The sequence below is a fragment of the Peromyscus maniculatus genome, chromosome 6 (assembly GCF_049852395.1).
Source record: "Peromyscus maniculatus bairdii isolate BWxNUB_F1_BW_parent chromosome 6, HU_Pman_BW_mat_3.1, whole genome shotgun sequence".
Classification (NCBI taxonomy): Eukaryota; Metazoa; Chordata; class Mammalia; order Rodentia; family Cricetidae; genus Peromyscus; species Peromyscus maniculatus.
Genome location: NC_134857.1, coordinates 48,629,390 through 48,650,572, shown reverse-complemented (window position 1 = coordinate 48,650,572; position 21,183 = coordinate 48,629,390). Strand labels below are relative to the sequence as shown.

The 21,183-nt window shown below is 39.3% G+C and overlaps 1 protein-coding gene across 1 annotated transcript in view; it reads right to left on the bottom strand.

Moving 5' to 3' along the window:
* Positions 1–4,102: 4,102 nt before the first annotated feature.
* Positions 4,103–21,183, bottom strand: part of Rsrc1 (arginine and serine rich coiled-coil 1) — a 327,279-nt gene continuing 310,198 nt past the window's right edge. The window contains exons 13-15 of the mRNA XM_076575307.1: positions 11,252–11,358; positions 5,056–5,208; positions 4,103–4,438 (exon numbers count right to left, since the gene is read on the bottom strand). Coding sequence (XP_076431422.1) covers positions 4,346–4,438; positions 5,056–5,208; positions 11,252–11,358 — 353 coding nt within the window. The 3' untranslated portion in view covers positions 4,103–4,345. The remainder of the gene's footprint in view (positions 4,439–5,055; positions 5,209–11,251; positions 11,359–21,183) is intronic.

Sequence of the window (21,183 nt, the reverse complement as noted above, 5' to 3'; positions counted from 1 at the left end):
CATTCATTGTGCTGGTATTTGAAAAACATTCATGCTTCAAAAAAAAAAAAATCCAATGCAAATTATACCATGAGTAGACTCTAAAAATATTTACATTATGACTCTTAACAGTAGTAAAATTACAGTTATGAAGTAACAATGAAAATAATTTTATAGTTTGGGGTCACTACAACATGAGGAACTATATTAAAGGGTTGCAACATTAGGAAGGTTGAGAACCACTGGTCTAAAAGGTGAGGAAAGAGAACACCTTGCGAGCATCTCTTGCTAACTACCATAAGCTGTTTTGCCATGCTTTCCTGTAATGATGGACTGAAACCTTCAAAACCATGAGAAAAAATAAATCCTCCATCCTATAAGTTGCTTTATTCAGGGATTTTATCCCAGCAATAAGAAATGAACATAAATACCTTATCCCTAATTGAGCAATTTAAATAACCAGACAGCTAAAAAGATTTGCTAGTTGAAATGGGAAATTCTTTCATAGTTTAAAAAAGTAGCTGTGATCTCTGTGTCAAACATTGGGCCAAATTATGGTAAAATGAAAGCAAAAGTAGTCTTGGCATGTATTATGTCTGGACATTTGATTTATGGAAAAACAAACTACCACAAATTGAAGCTGAAATATTTAAAGTCCTTCTTCATGGCAAAAGGTTAAGATAATACCCAGATTCAGTGTTCTTTATCTCTATTTTTATTCTTCATCTCTTGTAAAGCCTCAGGTATTTTCTTATGAAGAGGGTCCATTTTTCCATAATGGAGTTCCAAGAGTGAGTTTTGTTAGGACAGTATTTAACAGTTGTCTGGTCATTTCACCAACAGATTTTTGATTGATGTCCAAACCAAAAGCTTTGGGAAAGACCTAACTATAGGCAAAAGAATTGAGGAAGCTTCCAGACTTCCAAAGTAGCTAATGGGAGGGATACCTCAGTGGCTTGTGAGGCCTGGAGGCTCCAGCCTTCTTAGCTGTCTAGTTTTAGTTCAGTTCTAATCTTTTCCATGAAGCTTCTTGAATTTTTTTTTTTTGATTCGGACTAATTTCTCTTTCTTTTACATAACCCAGTGTTCTCTCCTGCCAGTATGTGTTAGATTTCTTACATTATTGACATGCCTGGGCTTTATAGCTAAGCCTCTTGATTGGAGGACCCTTACTGATTCACCTTGTGTATGTTCAAAGGTCCCTATAATGTGTCAAGCGTAAACTAAGCACTCAAAATAATACTAATGAATAAGTTGGTAAATATGACCATGAAGTAGTTCTGAATTCCTCAAATAAGTATATGGCAGCTCCCTCATGACAGAACAGGACCTCATGGTGTTGTCAAGGAAGCAGATCAGGGACAGTTGACTGAGCACAAAGCAGGCATGTGAGCTATTGCCCAGGGCAGCTCAAAGTACAAAGAAGCACACATAAGCTGGAGGGTAGCTTTTTCAGCCATTACCCTGCAACTGCTTATTCTGTATTTCATTAAAATGCTCCCCAATGCCGGGCGGTGGTGGCGCACGCCTTTAATCCCAGCACTCAGGAGACAGAGCCAGGCAGATCTCTGTGAGTTCGAGGCCAGCCTGGTCTACAGAGCGAGATCCAGGAAAGGCACAAAGCTACACAGAGAAACCCTGTCTCAAATAACCAAAAAAAAAAAAAAAAAATGCTCCCCAAGTTAAAAAAAAAATGTTCACTTGGGCTAAGTAATGTATTTTTCTGTGAACATTCTTAATGCTATTCCCCCCTCAAAAAAAAACAACCCCCCCAAAAAAAACAAAAAACAAAAAAGAAAGCAGGAAGGTCATTTATTAATATCCTCACTTCACAGGATGCTCCACCAAAATGGGTAAATGACCTAAAGTACTCTGTCCCCTCATCATCTGGGACTCCTCAGAAACAGGGAGTGCCAGAAACAATGTTCTTGGTCTATTCTTTCTAACAGTGTACCCAGCGTCAGAAATAAAAACCTAACTTGCATTAGCACCTATCATTTGCAAGAAATCCTGATTCAATGCATTTAAGGTCATATTAATCAACAAACATGAAAAAATAGTTCTGTTTTATAGGCTTATTATGTTGGGACATTAAAGATGGCAGGGTGCATCATCCTGTTTGGGTTTGGCAATGCGTTTAATAATGTTCTATGAAGTCTCCTCATTAAATCTGGTTTGGCTTCTGTGGTCATACTGTGGTTTTAGGAAGAAACAGAAGGAAACAAGATTAATGACATGCCAAAAAGAAGGGAGGGAATAGTCACTAAGTTATTTAGGACCAAGTTTATTTGTTCACTTAAAAAAACAACAAACTTCAACTTGATTTTGTTTCCACAAAACATTTTCTTTAAAATATGACTTCATTCTAATTCAAGCCCCTGTGTTTGGTGTACCTGTCATCGAGGAATATGAGGGGAAGGTAGATTAGAAAGTAGGTCATAGTATCCTCATTGCTGTAGAGATGGGGAGCCTCAACCACACTGAGAAAATGATGGAGACTTCCTGTGCCCAGGTGGCAGCCTATATCCTTTCCTAGACATACATTTCCTAAGAGGGTGAGAACACATTTACAGTTTACAAATTATACAAAGTATTAAAAAGTAAACTATTTCAGAAACTCTAATCCCTCCTGAACCCACTACTGTGAGCCTGTGCAGATCTGCCTTCAGACTGAGCATGTTTACTTAGAGAGCTGAGGAAGACAGCCACCACTAAGATCAAGACAATGTATTCATAAAAACAAGGATTTAAAACAAACTTCTTCATAATACTTGAAAACTGAGTGTAAGTTCTTCATATTTTTCATTTTTAACAGAGCCGAGAATTTCTGTACTTCTAATGTATGAAAAAGACGGAATCAAAGTGTCCTATGTATCATATCCCAAGGACTTGCCATGGCTGTATCTTAAGCTCCAGCCTTCATAGAGACCATGTGAAAGTAAGCAGAACAAGATGGAAAAAGGAAGTATTTGAGCCAGGGGTTGAAATCCAGTTTTGTACAGCAAGGACCTGAGTCCTTCTCTCCAGTACACTTAGTACGGATTCCAGTGAGTTGTTCTGTTGCCCAGCTGCTAGAGAAAGGCATTCTACACAGTGTCCCCAAAGGCTCAAATGCTTAAGGCTCAACACTCCCTGTTGAGAGAGTTACTGGATCATGAGGACTGTAACTCCACCAATGGGTTAAAGCATGAGTCCACAGCTGAATGGGCTGCCAGGAGGGAGGGAACAGATGGGAAGCAGGTAAGTGGAGTATATCTCTGAAGGGTATGCTGTGGCCTCTTCCGGTCTCTTTGCTTCCTGACAGTCGATAGTGAACGGCTTTCCTGTGCCTTGCCCTCTTGCTGTGTTTCTGCCTGCTACAGGCCTGAAAGCCGTGGAACCAGCTGACCATGGACCGATACTTCTCAAGCCATAGACAAAAGCCTTCCCTCTGAAGTCAGGCCAGGCCTTTTGTCACAGCAGTGCAAAGGGACTAACGCAAGGGGCATGTGATTTCTAAAGGAAGGACTGCGTCTGCTTACAGCACTTCATACCAACTGATCTCTAATTAAAAGTTTTTTCAGACAAGGTTCCACCATGTGGTCCAAGTGTCCCAGAACTAGCTGTGGAGTGCAGACTGGAGTTGAGACCCTCTTGCCTAAGCCTCCAGAGGTCTACGATTAGAGGCTTGACACCACACTTGGCACAAGAAGAAGTTTTAGTTCAAATCCAACATGGTCATTGCTTACATCTCATAAAAGGGTACCTTTTATGATACCTAAAAATTTTTTTTTTTTTTTTTTTTGGTTTTTCGAGACAGGGTTTCTCTGTGTAGCTTTGCGCCTTTCCTGGGACTCACTTGGTAGTCCAGGCTGGCCTCGAACTCACAGAGATCCACCTGGCTCTGCCTCCCGAGTGCTGGGATTAAAGGCGTGCGCCACCACCGCCCAGCTGATACCTAAAAATTTTAAGAAAGGTGAGATAAGAGATTCAAGAAGGGCTTTACAATACATAGGGAGATGAACTCTTATACTAAATAATATGGCTCTTATATATATGTATGATTACCCAATATTGGGTCAAAAACATGATTTTGTAAAAACTGTAATGAGATACACTATTGAATATTCATTTACTTCAACACTGACATTTTTATGATTAGCTTTATTAACAGGATAATATGTTCATGCACACACACCTTTTTACAACAGATTCACTATTCCCAATGTTTGATTTGAACCAACAAATACTCAGTTGAACACGAGAGAAGAAATGAGATTTTCTTTCTATGTAACTGGCTAAATTGTTTTGAAGAGTAAAAGTTAATATTGGTATTTAAAAACCTAAATTTTCAAGGCTTCTGTCAATTCAACCGCGAATCTCTTCCTCAGGCCACAGGACTGCCCATTAGTCTTTCCTGTCGGAGAGCAATTAATCTCTTGAACCACTTTTCTTCAGCTTCAGCTTTTTCAATAAATAACTACAGTAAGAGAAGGAGAAGGAAAATGTCACTGTGCGTCAGTAGCTCAGAACTGATGCGACATAACACAAATCACTCTGATAGAAAGCTTCCAGAACAGCAGTGTATAGTGCTCAACCCTTGAGGACTCGTCACTGCTTACCCCACCCACCACAAGTTAGTGCTCGGCAGTCATGAGGCAAAGGAACAGTCTGAAGGATGTTTCACTGACTGGCCATTTCACATCCTGTGTCTGGGAGTTCATTTCCTACCCTGCTTCTAAGAAACATCAATCACATCATTGTGTAAAGTCAGTAAAGTACGGTACTAGTGACAGCTCACAGCTGAGAAACCAGAGCCGACCTAGTGTTAGAAGTTCTACTGTCAGTTAGAAGAAAGGAAAACCATTTTCCATTTTTGACCATTTTCCTAAGTACAGAATCGTTCTAGAAGTCGGGAAACCCGTAGACAACACCAGACTTAAATATACGTAAACAATCCTAAGGCCTGAGGTCAGCTGCTCATTTGTAGCCCAGAGAAGCTAGGAACCCTTTCCTGCATGTCTTCCTAGCGTCAGAACAAAGGGACAACTGCTTGGGTGACTCAGTGAGCAGATTCATTAGGTTTAAGTGACTCACATTTGGATGAGCCAGAGAATTGTCATCTTGGTACTTGATGGTCGTGGGGATGCTGTCGGGGTCTATTTCCTTTCCGATGCTGGGTGGGTCAGCGGCTACTGATGCTGGTCCTGGTGGTGGAGTCACATGCTTCACTTCACTTGGTTCTACTGACTGAAAATGCAACACAGCAATCTAAGTATTACCCATGTTTAGAAGTTGGGTTTCATATATATAATATTGAACAATTGTTCTAGTAAGTCTTCTTTGAGATGATAGTCATCTCAAAAGGTTCCACTCCTGAATGACAAGAAAATTGTTACTCAAAGAAACACAAGTGTGGAGGGAGTTTCTTTCATTTACGATAATCAGTGTGCTTTTCTTATAAAATGTGTTTAGTCTTATACTATTGAAATACACACGCATGCATATACACACATGCACACACATATACACTTATTTTGCATCAAATTATAATAATAAAATATTACACTATACCTCTAATATTTAGCTGGCCTTAGTTATAAAGGCAAAAAGTTATCCAAAAGTTATCCTATACATATCTATGCCTGTTAACTATAATTTGCACACCATACTATGGATTTTAGCATATCAACAAAATTCTACAACAGCTATCATGATCTACTTCAGAACATCTTCATTATTCCTTCCAACATTCCATGTCTCTTAGCAATCACTCTTGACTTCTTCCAACCTCTTGATGACAGCTGTCTATTCTGGACGCGCTGGTAAAGGAACCATGCACTGAGTGGTTTGCTGTGACTGGCTCCTTTACTGAGCCTAGCATTTTAAAGAACCATACATGTTATAACATATCAGTACTTCATATCTGTAGTTGCTAAAGATCCCATTGTACAGATCTGCACATTTTATTGATCTGTGAATTATCCATTGATGGACTCAAAGGTTATCTTTTAAGATTACTTAAAATATTTTGAAATAAAAGCTCGTAAAAAAAAAGGTACATCATATTCTGTAAGAATAAAATTAAATTTGCTACTTTTATTTTTTTCAAATTACATGTAGTGTTTGCCACGGCCCATACACTGTCCTGAGTGCTGGGCACCCAAAGACTGATAACTCATTGTTCCTGCCTTGAAGGGACCAGTGGCACATGCAGATTCTGGTCAACTTCAATCTTCCTTGACAGAGGAGGGGTCTGAGGAGTGACGGATAAGCAGCAAGGTTGTAGGGATTGTATGAAATGAGCTGGAGAAGACTCTGAAGTTAAAATTAAAATATAGTATAAAGAAGACTAATGGGAGATCAATTCTCCTCTGGAGTCTTTTTCTATATCTATAACTTTCTATTTTCTTTTGACTTATATCTACTTTTGAACATCCATTTTCTGAATGAAGTTCAAAACAAATATTACTATGAAAAATATCTAGAAGATGAATTATGCATAAATTAATTAACTTTTTCTTAGATTACTTTATCTTCAATTTGGAGACCTATCAATTTAGCCATCTCATTAAACAATGCTTGGTAAGCCCTAGATACAAAGGAGAATAAACTAGAAAAAGGCCCTGTATTTTTGCTGGTGAGCTTTGTTGTTGACTGAATGAACAGATTATAAACACATATATAAAAATAAATACATAATTATTAATAATAGTATACTTTAGCAAGAAATAAATAGGAATAACGAGAACTGGAAAGGTGAGTCTAGTTTAGATTTGGTGCCCACAAACGGTATCTCTTATTTAGGAGGTAAAATTTAAGACCTGATGAATAAGAACAGCTAGACATGAAGAGGAAGGAAGAGAATACTTTAGCCAGAGGGAACAGTGTGTACAATCTGAGAGGAGAATTTTCAGAAGGGAGCCAGAGGAGAGGGTGTACAGTCAGACCCTTGATCGCTGCTTGCTAAGCCCAGCCACACCTCCACCAGCACAGGAACTGATCAGGCCAAGGCCAGGAACTGGGAGAATCATACTTTGCTTCACTCATCCTAAGATGTTCACTCTTTGCCCCCCAATGTCAGCTACCTGAAAACTGCTCAATAGATACTGTCAGTTTCTATAGTTGTTTTGGTAGAAGGGAAAGCCCTTATGTGGTGGTAAGTAGCTAGTTTTGTATGTCAGCATGCATGTGTGCGTGCATGTGCGTGCGTGTGTGCGTGTTAAAGCCAGAGGTCAACACTGGGTGCTGTTCCTCAGGTACTCTCTATGTTATTTCTTTTTTCTTTTTTAATATTTATTTATTTATTTGTTATGAATACAGTGTTCTGGCTGCGTGTTTGCCTGCAGGCCAGAAGAGGGCATCCGATCTCATTACAGATGGTTGTGAGCCACCATGTGGTTGCTGGGAATTGAACTCAGGACCTATGGAAGAACAGCCGGTGCTCTTAACCGCTGAGCCATCTCTCCAGCCCCTCTATGTTGTTTCTTGATGCAGGGTCTCAGACTGGCCTGGAGGACACCAAACAGACTAGGCCTGCTGGCCAGTGATGGAAGGGATCCTACCTGTCTCCACCTCTCCTAGTGCTGGGATTACAAGCTCACCACCACACTTTTACATGAGGTTCTGGAGATGGTACCCAGGTCCTTATGCTTACATGACATGACATGCACCTGATGTACTCAACCATCCCTTCATCCCAGATGAATTAATTGATAATGGTAAGATTTAGTCTTTTTTTTTTAAGCATTTTATTTAATTCAAACATGAATTCATTTTCATCATATAGGAAGCTGGTCTGCATGCACAGGAGAGACTTCTATTCTTATAAACCCAATGACCCTTAAGACTATATTTCTAGGATAAGAGCAGAAATTATTACAAACTAGAGAAATCTATGCCACAAACTGTTTCCAAAGGAAGGCATGTTTATCAATACTAAACCTAATAATCAATGATATGCACACAAACCACAACATTAGCTTTCATAGGCATTAAGAAGAAATAGTTATTAAATTTTATTTGGCAGCTTTCTTATATTTTAGAGCCAATATTCCCCTCCCATGCCATCCAGGCTCCAAATATTTGTATATCTCTGATCTATTGGGTCTTGAAGGTACATGGCCCTAGAGATAAAGATATGATACACATTTATGAAGTTGAGTTAAAGGCAAGCCCGATATTCTGCACTGGGGAAAGTGGGACCCTTGTCAATTCAATAAGACTCAATAAGTCAATTTTCGGTAGTCCATGTTTGCTTATAAAGACTACCTGTCTTTGGACCCTAGCACGCTCCCACCGTACTTAGAGAGCAAATGCTGACCACATGAACGGCCTTGAAGAGGTGTGGAGTAGCTGTGGGTTCTTCCTCTTCAAGTGACAGAGATCTCATTCTGTTTTTTCCTGTGTGTTGTCCATTGTTGGTGTGTTCCAGTGTGTGTGCTGGGACACATGCATGGAGGCTGGGGGAGGATGAAGACTTCTCATCTGTCACTCTAGGCCTTATTCCCTCGAGGCAGGGTCTCTCATGGAACCGGGAGCTAGGCTGGCTGCCCAGAGGACCCAGTGACCCTCCTATCCCCATCCTACAGCACACATGTGGCCACACCTGGCTTTTTTTCCTGGTATTTCCCCTTCTGTGTGCTGGGATCTAAACACATATCTTCACGATTGCAAGAGCTCTTGCTCACTAAGCCATTTCTTCAGTCCCAACATTAAAAAAAAAAAGTATAAATCAACATATAAATTAAAACTATCAAAAGTTAGGACTGGAGCATGGGAGTTGTTGAATGGTTGAGTGTGGTTGTAAAATCAGTAGCTGCTCCTTAGTTAAGTGACAGAAACTCTAAGAGAAAATTGTGGCTCAACCATGAAATGGACCTCAGCACAGGCCCACAGAACGGCTGGCTTTGTGCAATACTGCCACCTGGTGGTACAATCGGAAAATACTTTCCTAATCTCCCTAGTTAACACAAATGCCCATACTGCACAGGGTTATTAAGTCTCTTCTTTTGAACACTGGAGGATTATCTGCCAAATGTATCAGTCTTACGGCTAAATAACTGATCTAAGTTTATGCAGGACAGCATCCTGAAAACAAGCTATATCTTGGCTTCTAAAGTTAACGATGTAGCAAAGATCTATCAATTCTCTAACTACTTGGGTAAGATCTCGGAGTTAAAGTAGTTAAATCAATATGCATTGTAGAATGCTCATAGTGTCTGGAAGGTTATTGCTAAAGGGCATTGTCTTCCTAGTGACAGTTCTCTAGCTTAATTAGTGGACTTCACTCCTAAGGAAACTGACTCCAGTTGAAAGGGTGGCTAGCATGGACAGCCGTTTTTAGAGAGGCAAACTTTATTCTAAGAGCACAGACTGTCCAGAAGAGACAGATGTGGAAACTTGGGCCCTGGGTGATTTAGTCCCCAGGAGAGTTAATCTTTGCTATGCAGCAAGGAGAGCTCATCATGTCTTCCCAGGACCTGGATGAAATAGTACTCAGGATAATTTACTTCTCTTTGCTAAGTAATCTCCTCATAAATAATTCATCTTCTTAGGCATCCCGAGTCCTGGCCTTCTACTGCAGACACAGACATTTCAGACTAGAAAGCGATGCCACTTTCTAGGCTAATAAATTGTCCCTCGTTTTATGTTTCAGTGGAGTATAAATTTATTCTTGTTAGCCCATCACTGCTCCTGTGAGCATCTTGGAGTGTAGTTACTAAGAACAGTCATGTGCTGGATGGTATTCAAAGGGGAATGCCATTCTCTGTTGATGCTAATCCTTACCATGTATGCTTTCTTGAAGGAAAAACATGAATTAAAAGTAAATGTAACAAGAAACAATACTTAGAACCAGACAGGCAAGTGTCCTAGGATAAAACCCAGTCTACAGACTCTAGACTAGTATTTTCACAGGAAAAACTTGCTCATTGATTCTAAGAACATCCAATAAGAATTGAGAATTCAGAATGAACTTCAGAAAATAAATATAAGTCCAAACCCTCAAGTAAATCATTGTTTTAGATGAATGTATTTACACTCTGCAAGATTAAGATATCAAACAGAATGGTCATATATACATATGAATGTCCATTTCATAGCTGTGGCTCCCAGGACTGTGATGACATCCTGAACGTTCAAATGCAGTAAGCACAGTGACAACCAGGGCTATGGGTGATCCAAGGCTACCTAGTCCTGTACCTGACATACATCATACACTCAGCTCATGTCCTTGTATATTCTACCTTTAAAAATGCCTGGTAATTAAAGTTCCAGGTATCTGTTAACACCAGGAATGCTAGAGGAAAAAACTTGATAATTCTGACACATAAGGTTAATAAACATGGAAAAGCTTTAGTTTAAAAGACAGAAAACTCCTTGTATTTTTGGGTAGAATTTAGAGTGCTACAATATTTTTGGAGGATAACTTTTGAAACATTAAATAATGCAAACGTGAACAGGTAACTTCACCTCACTAAAAACATGTGACATCCCAAAACATAACTGCTTAGAAATCTGATATTAAAGACAAAATAAATGGTTATTACATCTATCATTATTCTATTATACAGTCTTACATTTGCACTTTAGAAGCACAATGTAGTAGAAGCAGAAGTCTTTAAAGTAAGTGGAAACTACAGCTATTACTTCACTACATTATTGCAACTAAAGGAGACGTGTTTCTTAGAACATCTTTTCCTACTAAAGGAATGCAAATTCTGAAGAGCAGTCTTGTTAATGAGTGAAGAACACGTAGAAAATTCAACAGAGATGAAACGCCCTCAAAAGTCTTTACTGAGGTTGAGTAAGTGACACACATCTGGAGGTACAGTCTTCTGTTTGAGCAATAGCAGTAAGTGACACACATCTGGGCAAAGATGAGAGGTACAGTCTTCTGTTTGAGCAATAGCTTTAGCATTTAAAGTCTTTCCCAGTATCTAACTAGGAACAACAATTCAAAAAGTGTACACAGAGAGTTGTTATAAAAACCCAGGAAAATCTGTCTATATTCATGAAGTGGGCATTACAGTTACAGACGCATAGGTGGTGATATCTCAGATGTTTTAATAAACTTTAAAATACAAATGGTGTCAGACCCATGTTTACACTGTTTTTATGTAGGTGGCTTGGGCTGATTCTCACCAATTCATTCTCTCACCAGCATGACTGACATTCCCTCCCTCATTCATCTGCCTATTGGAGGAAGCACTCACATCTGAGTAAATCCATCAATAAAGCGTTCTTCAGCTGGAATCCAAAGGCTTATTCAGATGCCCATATGGGAACTTACTTTTTTGACTTCTTTACTTGATCTGAATGTCTGCTGAACAAAAGAATCGCTTTCAATGGCTTCGATTTCTTTAACTCTTTTTACTTGTTCCACCAGGGTGGCTTGGTCTAAAAAAGAACAGTGTTAGTGAACTTTGGTACAAGCTTGTTACCAACAATATACCCATGCTTGGGTTTTTCTTTTAACCGATGGAAATGCAATACATTAAGTTAAGCTACAATAGGTACTTTCCCCCCTTGAATTTCAAAAATAAAATATGCCTAGAAACTAAGACTCTCATCTAAAATCTATTTTTTTTTTTTCGAGACAGGTTTTCTCTGTGTAGCTTTGCGCCTTTCCTGGAACTCGCTTTGGAGACCAGGCTGGCCTCGAACTCACAGAGTTCTCAGCCTGCCTCCCGAGTGTGGGATTAAAGGCGTGTGCCACCACCGCCTGGCTCTCATCTAAAATCTAAAACCTACTGAGGAGGTATTGCTATTATGATTTTGGGTGATCTAAGCTAATTTTGTGGGAAGGCCTTTCCCTCTACTTTATTTTAACATTTTATTATGGAAATACACAAAAGGAAAGAAAGGACAACAAACCCACCCATAACCACCACCCAATTTTTATAATCACCAACACTTTGTTACTTTTAGTCCACTGAGTCTCGTTCTCCATGTATTTTGGGATCGAGACCCGGACTATGTAAAAACAAATCCAAGAGGGCATTCTACGCAAACCAAACTCCAGACCATGTGCTGTTTTCCCTAAAGACTTTGGTGGTCACCTCTAACAGATTAAGACTTGATACCAATCGTAATAATTTTATCATAATACTGTTTGTCAGGCCTCAAATTACCACTAATTAAATATGATTTGCATGACCCATGTTGCATTTTCACTGGTTTAAAAGATATCTTCCTATAGTAGGTTTGTTTGAGCAGGATATAAACAAGGACCCACATCCCTCTTGCTTGGTGGTAGGACTTCCAGTCTCTTTCCACAGAGCCTACCACTCTTTCCTCTCATTGTCGCTTACCTACTGGAGAGTGAGAATTCCTTTGTCATAGTCCCCTGCCGTATGGACCTCATGATGCTGTTATCCAGCATGCTCCTCTATCATCTACTGCTTGTGCAGATCACAACAAAGACCTGATTCTCCATTCCAATTCAATTTATTCCATTTCAAGAAGAGATTATCTGACGTTTGGAGAGATGTCTCAGGAGCTAAAAGCCATTGCTGTTCTTGCAAACGTCCTGGGTTCAGTTCCCAGTACCCACCTGGCAGCTCACAACCACCTTTAACACCAGTTCCAGGAAATCTGAGGTACTCTTCTGGCTCTGGCAAGCACCAGGCATGCATGTAGGGCACATACATACATGCAGGCACTCACACATACACATAAACTAAAAATAAGTAAGTAAATCTTCAAAACTTAGAACTGGCACTGTTATGTAGTTTTTTTTCTTTTTACATTAAATCAGGAAGCGCTCTGACCACCTGTCCTGATGTTCAGATTGATTAATGGGTTCAAGGTGATGAGTCAATCTGACCTTTCTATTATAAAGTTCTTATTCATCCATCTTTCAGTTAATGGTTTTAGTAACATTAATATTTGCTTCTTAAATCAATTATTTAATTAGAAGCTATAAAATAGTAATTTTTCTTGTTGTATTTACTAGTTCTGATTCTTTTACACTGGGGAACATTCTCTCATTAGCCAGTGGTGACTGAAATACAGGCTGTATTGTGGGGTCACAAATACATTTCTTCTCTAAATTCTGAGTGTGAGTGCAGGAACACACATGTGTGTGACGGCATCTATGTGGAGGCCAGAGGACAACTCCTGGGTATTGGTTCTCTCCTTCCACTGTGGGGTCCAGAGCCTGGACTGGAGTCACCAGGTTTGCATGGTCAGCACTTTTACCCACGGAGCCACATCATTGGCCCTGATGTTTATTTACATTCATTTAATATTTTGGTCTACAGGTATCGAAGATGCCATTATTGGCTCCCAATAATATGTGAATAGCTTTAATCCATGGCAAGCGCTTTCTTATTTTAATGCTCAAATTGCTTCAGCTCTGGGTAGCTTGCCCTATGGTGTGACCCCTAGTGGTGAAGGCATGACAAGATGTTGAGGGTTATTTTCTACAGTTCCTGTCCTCAAGGGAAGCTATCCACTTCTCTAGGGAGCCCAGACTCCTTGCCGTGGGGGAGACAGCAGAGGCAGTGATCCAGACATTTGACATGTTCGCCATTGCTGAACTGCCATTGCTTTTTAGTCTTTCTAGTGTGCCGGGAAGAAAAGATACCCTAAGAAGTTCTAATGTGAGTCCATGCTGACTACTACCAATTAAATTAGTAATTACGATTTTAAGTAATTTTATAGTCAAGCATCTTCTCATATGCTAAAAATCATCAGCATTAACAATATTGTCGAGGGCACTCACTTTCCTATGAGTTATACATTAGGTTAAAAAATGAAATGGCAACCACTGCTATAAACCACAAGGGGTATTAATGCATCTTTGACCCCTTGGATCACATACCAGATATCCTGAATATCAGATATTTATATTACAACTTATAACAGTAGCAAAATTACAGTTATGAAGTAGCAATGAAATAATTTTACGGTAGGGGGCACCACACCATCAGGAACTATATTAAAGGGTCACAGGGTTAGGAAGGTTGAGAACCACTGCTCTAGAGTCACTTGAAATAATTCTCTACTTGATTAAGCTACTAATTTGATAGGACTATTCATTTTCTTAAGTTTCTGACTAACATCCATGCTGTGAGGGAGTTCTAGGTTAACCTGTAAACATGACTATTCAGAGACTAAATCGATTTTCCTATCCCAGGCCCTGAGTGCTTCCTCCAAACCAAAGATAATGATTTGTATTAGGGTTGGATTTAGCCTCCATGATTTAGAAAACCATAAGCATTTACGTCTCCTCTTACTGTGTGACACTAGTATACTACATCCCTCTTGACTTCGTGTCTTCACTACAACTCAGCACAGCTTAGAGCTTTCTCTACTCCATTTTACAGCTGCACAGTTACCTGACTTACAGTTTGACCATGTTTTTATGAAGGCTCCATCGATGGCTGAGTTATTAAAATGGCTTTCTTTCACAGTTAGCATTTCCAAAGCAGCAACCTTCAGTTATCACTTCTTACTTAGTTTTGTGGTTTTGTCCCCCACACATTAGCTAGACAAGGAATGACATGCTTGCTGGGGAAACTTGCGCTCGACAGTGGTAGCAACACATGGCTGAACCAGAGGCCACTGCATACTCAGTTAAAGCAGCTCAACTTTTTGGGATTTAGACTTTATGGATAATGGCTGGGCTTAATTAGAGGATCTGCATGAAAGCAGCTTTTGCATTCTGGCAGCCCTGGCCCAAATGCTCAGATGCTGTTACAGAGGGAAACACATGGAAGACAAAAGGAAAAGGCCAACAATAAAAACTGATATTGTCATAAAAACCTGTCTCAACTTTTGGCCAATCACAGACTATAGTTGTATAGTCCCGTGCAAGCATCCATTTATTCAAGGGGAAGACCACCTCCCCTTCTGAGCCCAGTCTCCTCGCTGAGAAGCTGTGTGTGGAATGCAGCCAACTTCCCCCTTTTTGGAAGAACACATTTTCCTGTATAAATCCACACACTGTCACAGTGTTACAGAACAGCAAATAGCCCTCTTTGCTTTAGTATAAAAGGTTCTCTAGATTTTAATTATGTGATGTACTGAGCATATGAAATGAGAGATTCTTTGTCTAGCTAATGTATTAATATTAATGCATCCCCAACTAATGTGTATTTTTTAAGATTATATACATAGGAAGAAAGCTATAGCAGAAAAAAATAACAAAAATGGGTACCAACTTTAATGTCTCCTTGCAAACAACATTTTTTTTTTGAATCCAGGATTTACCAGAATTATTTACTACCACAAATTCGCAGTAAGAGGCCCTTATTTCTGACTTCAGGATGATGTCTCCTATGTGTCAGCTGCTGGGTCTCTTGGATTTTTCTCTAACTGTCTAACATATTCTCTCATTTAGATTTGCAAAGCACATCATTAGTATTAAATGTCAGAGGTGAACTGAGAAACAGTACTGATCTCTAAAGCTTGTGGTATTTGTAGCTTTAAATTTGGAAACACAACCAGTGCATAATACAAATAAATGTGGCATCACAGAACCCAGCCAAAGGGCCAGTATGCTTATTAAAATAGCACTGTAGAAATTATAAAAGAGAGAAGGAAGATTAGAGAAAATGGAACATTATCCTTGTCCTTTAAGAAAGAACCCCCTCAGGACTAACAAGGTGACAGGACAGAGGGAGAAAGCCAGCTTGCCTGATCTACAATGTGAAAACAAACTTCACAGCTTCATCTTCTTCTAATGCTGAGCCCCAACTCAGCAACAATGATACTCAGATGTAAAATTTCTGCTTTATAATAATAGCTCCACTCTATATTATCTGAAAACAATAACCATAAAATATTTTAAATTGCTCCATATTCAAAATTCTAGTATCAGTGCCTACAAATATAAGCCTTGAGCTTAACCTTGCAGCTTTAGGAAACAGACTGAAACACACCAATAACATATATCATGCCATTCTGAGTTCAGGTTCTTTGTTACATCCCATTAAAAAATTCTGCATCAATTTAAGATGAACAAAATATGCCTTAAATCAGTTACTTCTTGAAATGTTTACATGAATGCATGTAAAGCATCTTACCAGCCAAAAAGAAAGAAAGACAAAAATTATTGGCAGCCTCGCATTGTGGTACAGACCTGTGATCCTAGCTACTTGGGGGGATGAGGAAGGAATATTGTGAGTTCAAGGCTTGACTGGGCTGAGGAGTGAGTGCAAGGCTGGCTTGAGTAACAGAGTGAGCCTCTGACTCCAAACCAAAAGGCAGGCTGGGAGAGGAAGGTCAGGAGCTATAGCTCAGGGACAGAGTTTGGCCCTCCCTGAATTCAATTGTCAGCATGGAGGACAAAACTTACTAGAAGAATAAATACCTGAACATGGGGAACAGGAAGGAAACATATACATTAGCACTTGGTGATTTCTACAAGTATGTCTTTGTTAAGTACAATGAATTCTTTGTTGATCAGATGTCATGGAAGAGATGCATTATAAACACACACACACACACACACACACACACACACACACACACGAATCAGAAAGTCATTTTGAAACACAAATATCAGTATCAACTAATTTTGTAGAAAGTAATTTTTGCTGGGTGATGGTGGTGCACGCATTTAATCCCAGCACTTGGGAGGCAGAGGCAGGTGGACAGATCTCAGTGAGTTCAAGGCCAGCCTGGTGTAAAGAGTTAGTTCTAGGACAGCAAGAGCTACACAAAAAAACTATGTCTCAAAAAACAAAACAAACAAGTAATTTTTATATTTTTGTGATAAAATAAACAAAATGCTTTTGCTATTGATTTTATTAAAAAAAATAAGCTCTCATATTTGAAGTTGATGATTTCATGTTATAATAGCATTCAAAGTTTTCTTTTAGAATATCACTAATTAATAAATAAAAATTTAAATTGTAAAATAAAGTGGATGAAATATAATGAAAATATTCATTTTATTTGAAAATATAAAATTTTAGTCTATATTTAAATTTTTGATTGCAAACAGAAACAGTGGGGGGGGGGTGGAAGTCTCCTGTAATAGCAATACCAGGCTAGGAACGGCAGATGGCACTATTGCCCAAGATGTCACATTGGGATAAGGCCAACTGGTGTTTCAAAGATTATCTTAAACACATGCAAAGAGCACATCTTCAACTGGTTCCTTCCAGTTATTAATATTTTATGAACCTATCCAAAGTTAAAAAGCATTTTATGTTAACAAAGAATTTGGGTCAGTTGGTCTAGGTTATTGAGTTATTTGATATGATATTGTTCCAGGAAAAAAAAAACATTTATATACTAACAGTACTGCTACAAATCTATGAATAATACAAAAGATTACCCTATTTTCAGATTAAATTGACTCAGATATTAACCAAGAATAGAAAACATCCATGAACACACAGTTTTAAATAAAACAACAATCTCTGTACATTTGTTTCCAAGTGCTTTACAAGAATAAGGAAAAAGAAAACATACTTGAATAGTAAAGTTGATTAATAAATAAAGCTTGTAGACAAATGAAATTAGAATTTTAAAATTATTAAGCAAATTTTTTAATGAACATAAAATTTAACACAGTTATTTCTTTCCTTTTTAAAACAATTTATCTTTTTTCTTCATATAAACTGTTATAAAAAGTTGCAAAAAAACCCATACCAGAATTAACCAGAACCAAAGACTATACAATGCAATGAAATTCTATATAGTTATAGTAGCCACTTAGAATGGAAACTGGTAAGCTTCACAGTGGATTTTATACTTTCACCATTGAATATATTTTTATGCACATATCTATTACCCAAACCAATATATCTTCAATGTTTCTTTTAAAAAGCATACATTAGAAACCTATCCAATCTTAACATTTAAAGAGTGTTCATAAAACATATTCCTGGAAACAAATCTCCAGAAATTATGTCCACAAAGAACTTGAAAAATCAGAAACCTCCTTAGGTGGGAAAGGCCTTCTCTAGAGGGTTTCTGGAAGCTGCCACTCTGAACACTGAGTCCTAAGGGGAGCAGAGGGCCCTCAAGAGCAGTGCTCAGATGGGGGCCAGCAGAGGCTCACCTCATATTAACCTGCTCATTATAGTGGGTTATGTAAGATAAAGAATTTCAGCATGACTACACTAGCAAAGAAGAATTTCAGTTAAACATTATAAAAACTACAAGTGACTTGGGCATCAGCACTGTATTTCATAAAAACACAATCCTCCCTCAGCTCCTCTTATCTAGAAAGTTTTCATGCTTCTGTATTCTCCATGTCATTTAAGACGGTGCCTAATGCCTATGTTGTGATGATGCTGTCTCTTGCCACTGGTGCGAACAGAGGCTTCTTTCATAATTCACCTGGCATATGCTGCCTCACACTGGTCACAATCTCTGTTAGTGGCAGCTCTGTCTCCCGAGTTAGGAGACAACATACCTCTGTATTACCTTCAGAGCTTAGTGGAGGGTGCTGTATTGTTTAGTGAACAATACATTTGTTGGATAACTGAAAATTAAAGGGCATTAAAAATATTAGAAATAAAATCTTGGGCAAGTGACAAATTATAATTTTTTAACTTAAAAAATCTAATGTTTTGAAGTGTTTAAGTATTTTTATACTGGTGTTTGCCTGCATGTATGTCTGTGCACACGAATGAGTGAGCGGTATCCATGGAGTCCAGATGAGGGCACTGGATTCCCTGGCACTGGAGTTACAGAGAGTTGTTGTCTCCATGTGAATGCTGGGAATTGCACCAGGTCCTCCTGAAGACCCGCCAGTGCTTTTAACCGCTGACCCGTCTATCTCTTCAGCCACTTAGAGACAGTTTTAGGAGTTGTGGGTTTAGACTGCCTGTGTTCAACTCTCCCCGCCACTTACGAGATGTTGGAGCCTTCGGCAAACGGTGCAGCTGTGCGGGTCTCAGCTCTCTTGTGCTATGGGGTAAGAATGGGCTACATACCTTAGGAAGAGTGAGAGATTCCACCCCTCTGCTTCCTTTCAAGTATTTGAGCACATTTCACACAACAACCATTGCTCTGCATACTTGGATTTAGAAACTGAATGTTCCTCTCACAGAGAGACAAACGGGGAGACCAAAAAAAAAAAAAAAAAAAAAAAAAATAGAGTGCCTCATGATACCAAGAAAAATAGAGCAAGGTGGAGGGTCAGGAAGGAGCCAGGGGAGCTATGTCAGATGGGGGAAACAGGGAAGAACGCCCTGACACACTGACACTTCATCACTTTTCATGATGACATGAGAAAGTGATACACCTGTGCTCAGTGCAAGGTTTGTAGACCACTAAACGCACTCAGTAGATGAGTACTGCTACAGTAATATGCTCTGTGCATTCAGCTATAGTACTAAAGATGCCGAGGCTGCCAACCTGCTTTGAATCCAACCAGGCTCTAATTGCCTTTGGTTCACTCATCCTGTGGTGTGCACTTGTGGTATGGCAGGAAGAGAGACTAGGAGCACTGGAGGGCAGCCCTGGGCACATCCCCAAGAAGGTACACACAGGGGACAAGGGCAGTGGGGTGAATGGGGAGGCTACTCCATTGTCACAGCTGCCAGGATCCAATACTTGGAGATAGAGGGGGTTTTGTTATTTCCTATGGCATGATCTACCTCAAGATCAAGAAAATCTGCTATAGTCTAAGGCATAAAATCTTTGTTCCGCTTATTATCTATGATGCCTTTCTAGTGGGAGACACAATGGGGGCTGTTTTCATTGAAATGGCCATATGCACTATTCTGGTAGCAACAGAAGGTTAGATTTAAGACACCTTAGGATAGCCGGGCGGTGGTGGCGCACGCCTTTAATCCCAGCACTCGGGAGGCAGAGCCAGGCGGACCTCTGTGAGTTCGAGGCCAGCCTAGGCTACCAAGTGAGTTCCAGGACAGGTGCAAAGCTACACAGAGAAACCCTGTCTCGAAAAAACAAACAAACAAAACAAACAAACAACAAAAAAGACACCTTAGGCTAACTACTTCACACACTACTTTATTTACCCATCATAACTGCTGGGGTAACATTACCATTCTCACTGCAAGATGAGAATCTGAAGTAACTCAACCAAGGTCATGTGGCTACATGGTGGTAGAACTGGGATCCAATCCCTGACCTGTGATCTAGTCATTGTTTGTTTGTTTCTTTTGGTTTTTTGAGACAGGGTTTCTCTGTGTAGCTTTGTGCCTTTCCTGGATCTCGCTCTGTAGACCAGGCTGGCCTTGAACTCACAAAGATCCGCCTGCCTCTGCCTCTCGAGTGCTGGGATTAAAGGTGTGTGCCACCACCGCCCGGCCTAGTCATTGTTTCTAAAATGAATTATTTACCCTTCCTACACCAAGCAATATATTTCCCTTTACTCCAACCATTTACTAGAAATAACAAATATATATGGGATTGTACTTGTTCTGCATTCTAATACTTATGCATATAGCAAAATATAACATAGCTCTACTTGTAGAAGAGATGTATACACGGTCTTGTTCTTCTGACATTATCTTGACATGGATTACAGAAGTATATTTTCAGAATCTTCTACACTTAACATTTGTGAAGGAATTATTATGCCATATTCTTAAAACCCTTATAATGAACAACAACAACAAAACAGTTTCTGAAAACCTAGCATTTCCCACTTAAGTCTACAAATAACCAGGAAAAATTTTCACTTCAGAGTTCTTTATTTACTGTGCAACAACGGCTGTTAGAATAAAAATCACAATTTCTATGAATTTAGCTGCTACACAGTCCAACTATAAAGACTGTTAGTTTATGCTTGTTCAAGATATGGTAAACCTGGGTAGTCAAGTCTATTTTACTGCAATGATAAATAATCGTTCCAGTAGAACTAGAGCTGCTGGAGTTCCCTATTTAACGAGGTAAAATAGAAAGGCATGGAACTTGAAGAACCCAGATTAGTAGATCAGAATGAGGAACCTGCATTTACTGTCTGCTGTCCATTTTAATTCCAGAATTGTTATTGACTCTAATTAAAATTCTGTAGATGGGAGAGCTGAATGTTTCTAAGGAACTCAGAATGAATGCTGTCTGCCAGCCATCTCCAACACCCTATAACCACACACAGCCCGCCTGTCAGGAGAGCTGGTGCAGACATCTCGGGGCACACCACATTTGTCACTGTGGCTAATATCAGAGATACGCAGCTCTTTTTTCTTAGCACACAAAAGCAAGATATGTAATTCAATGCTCAATTTACCCTTGTCTCACAGGAGATTTTTCCCCGCTAATTGATAGAAATTAAGCCATTAATCAAGC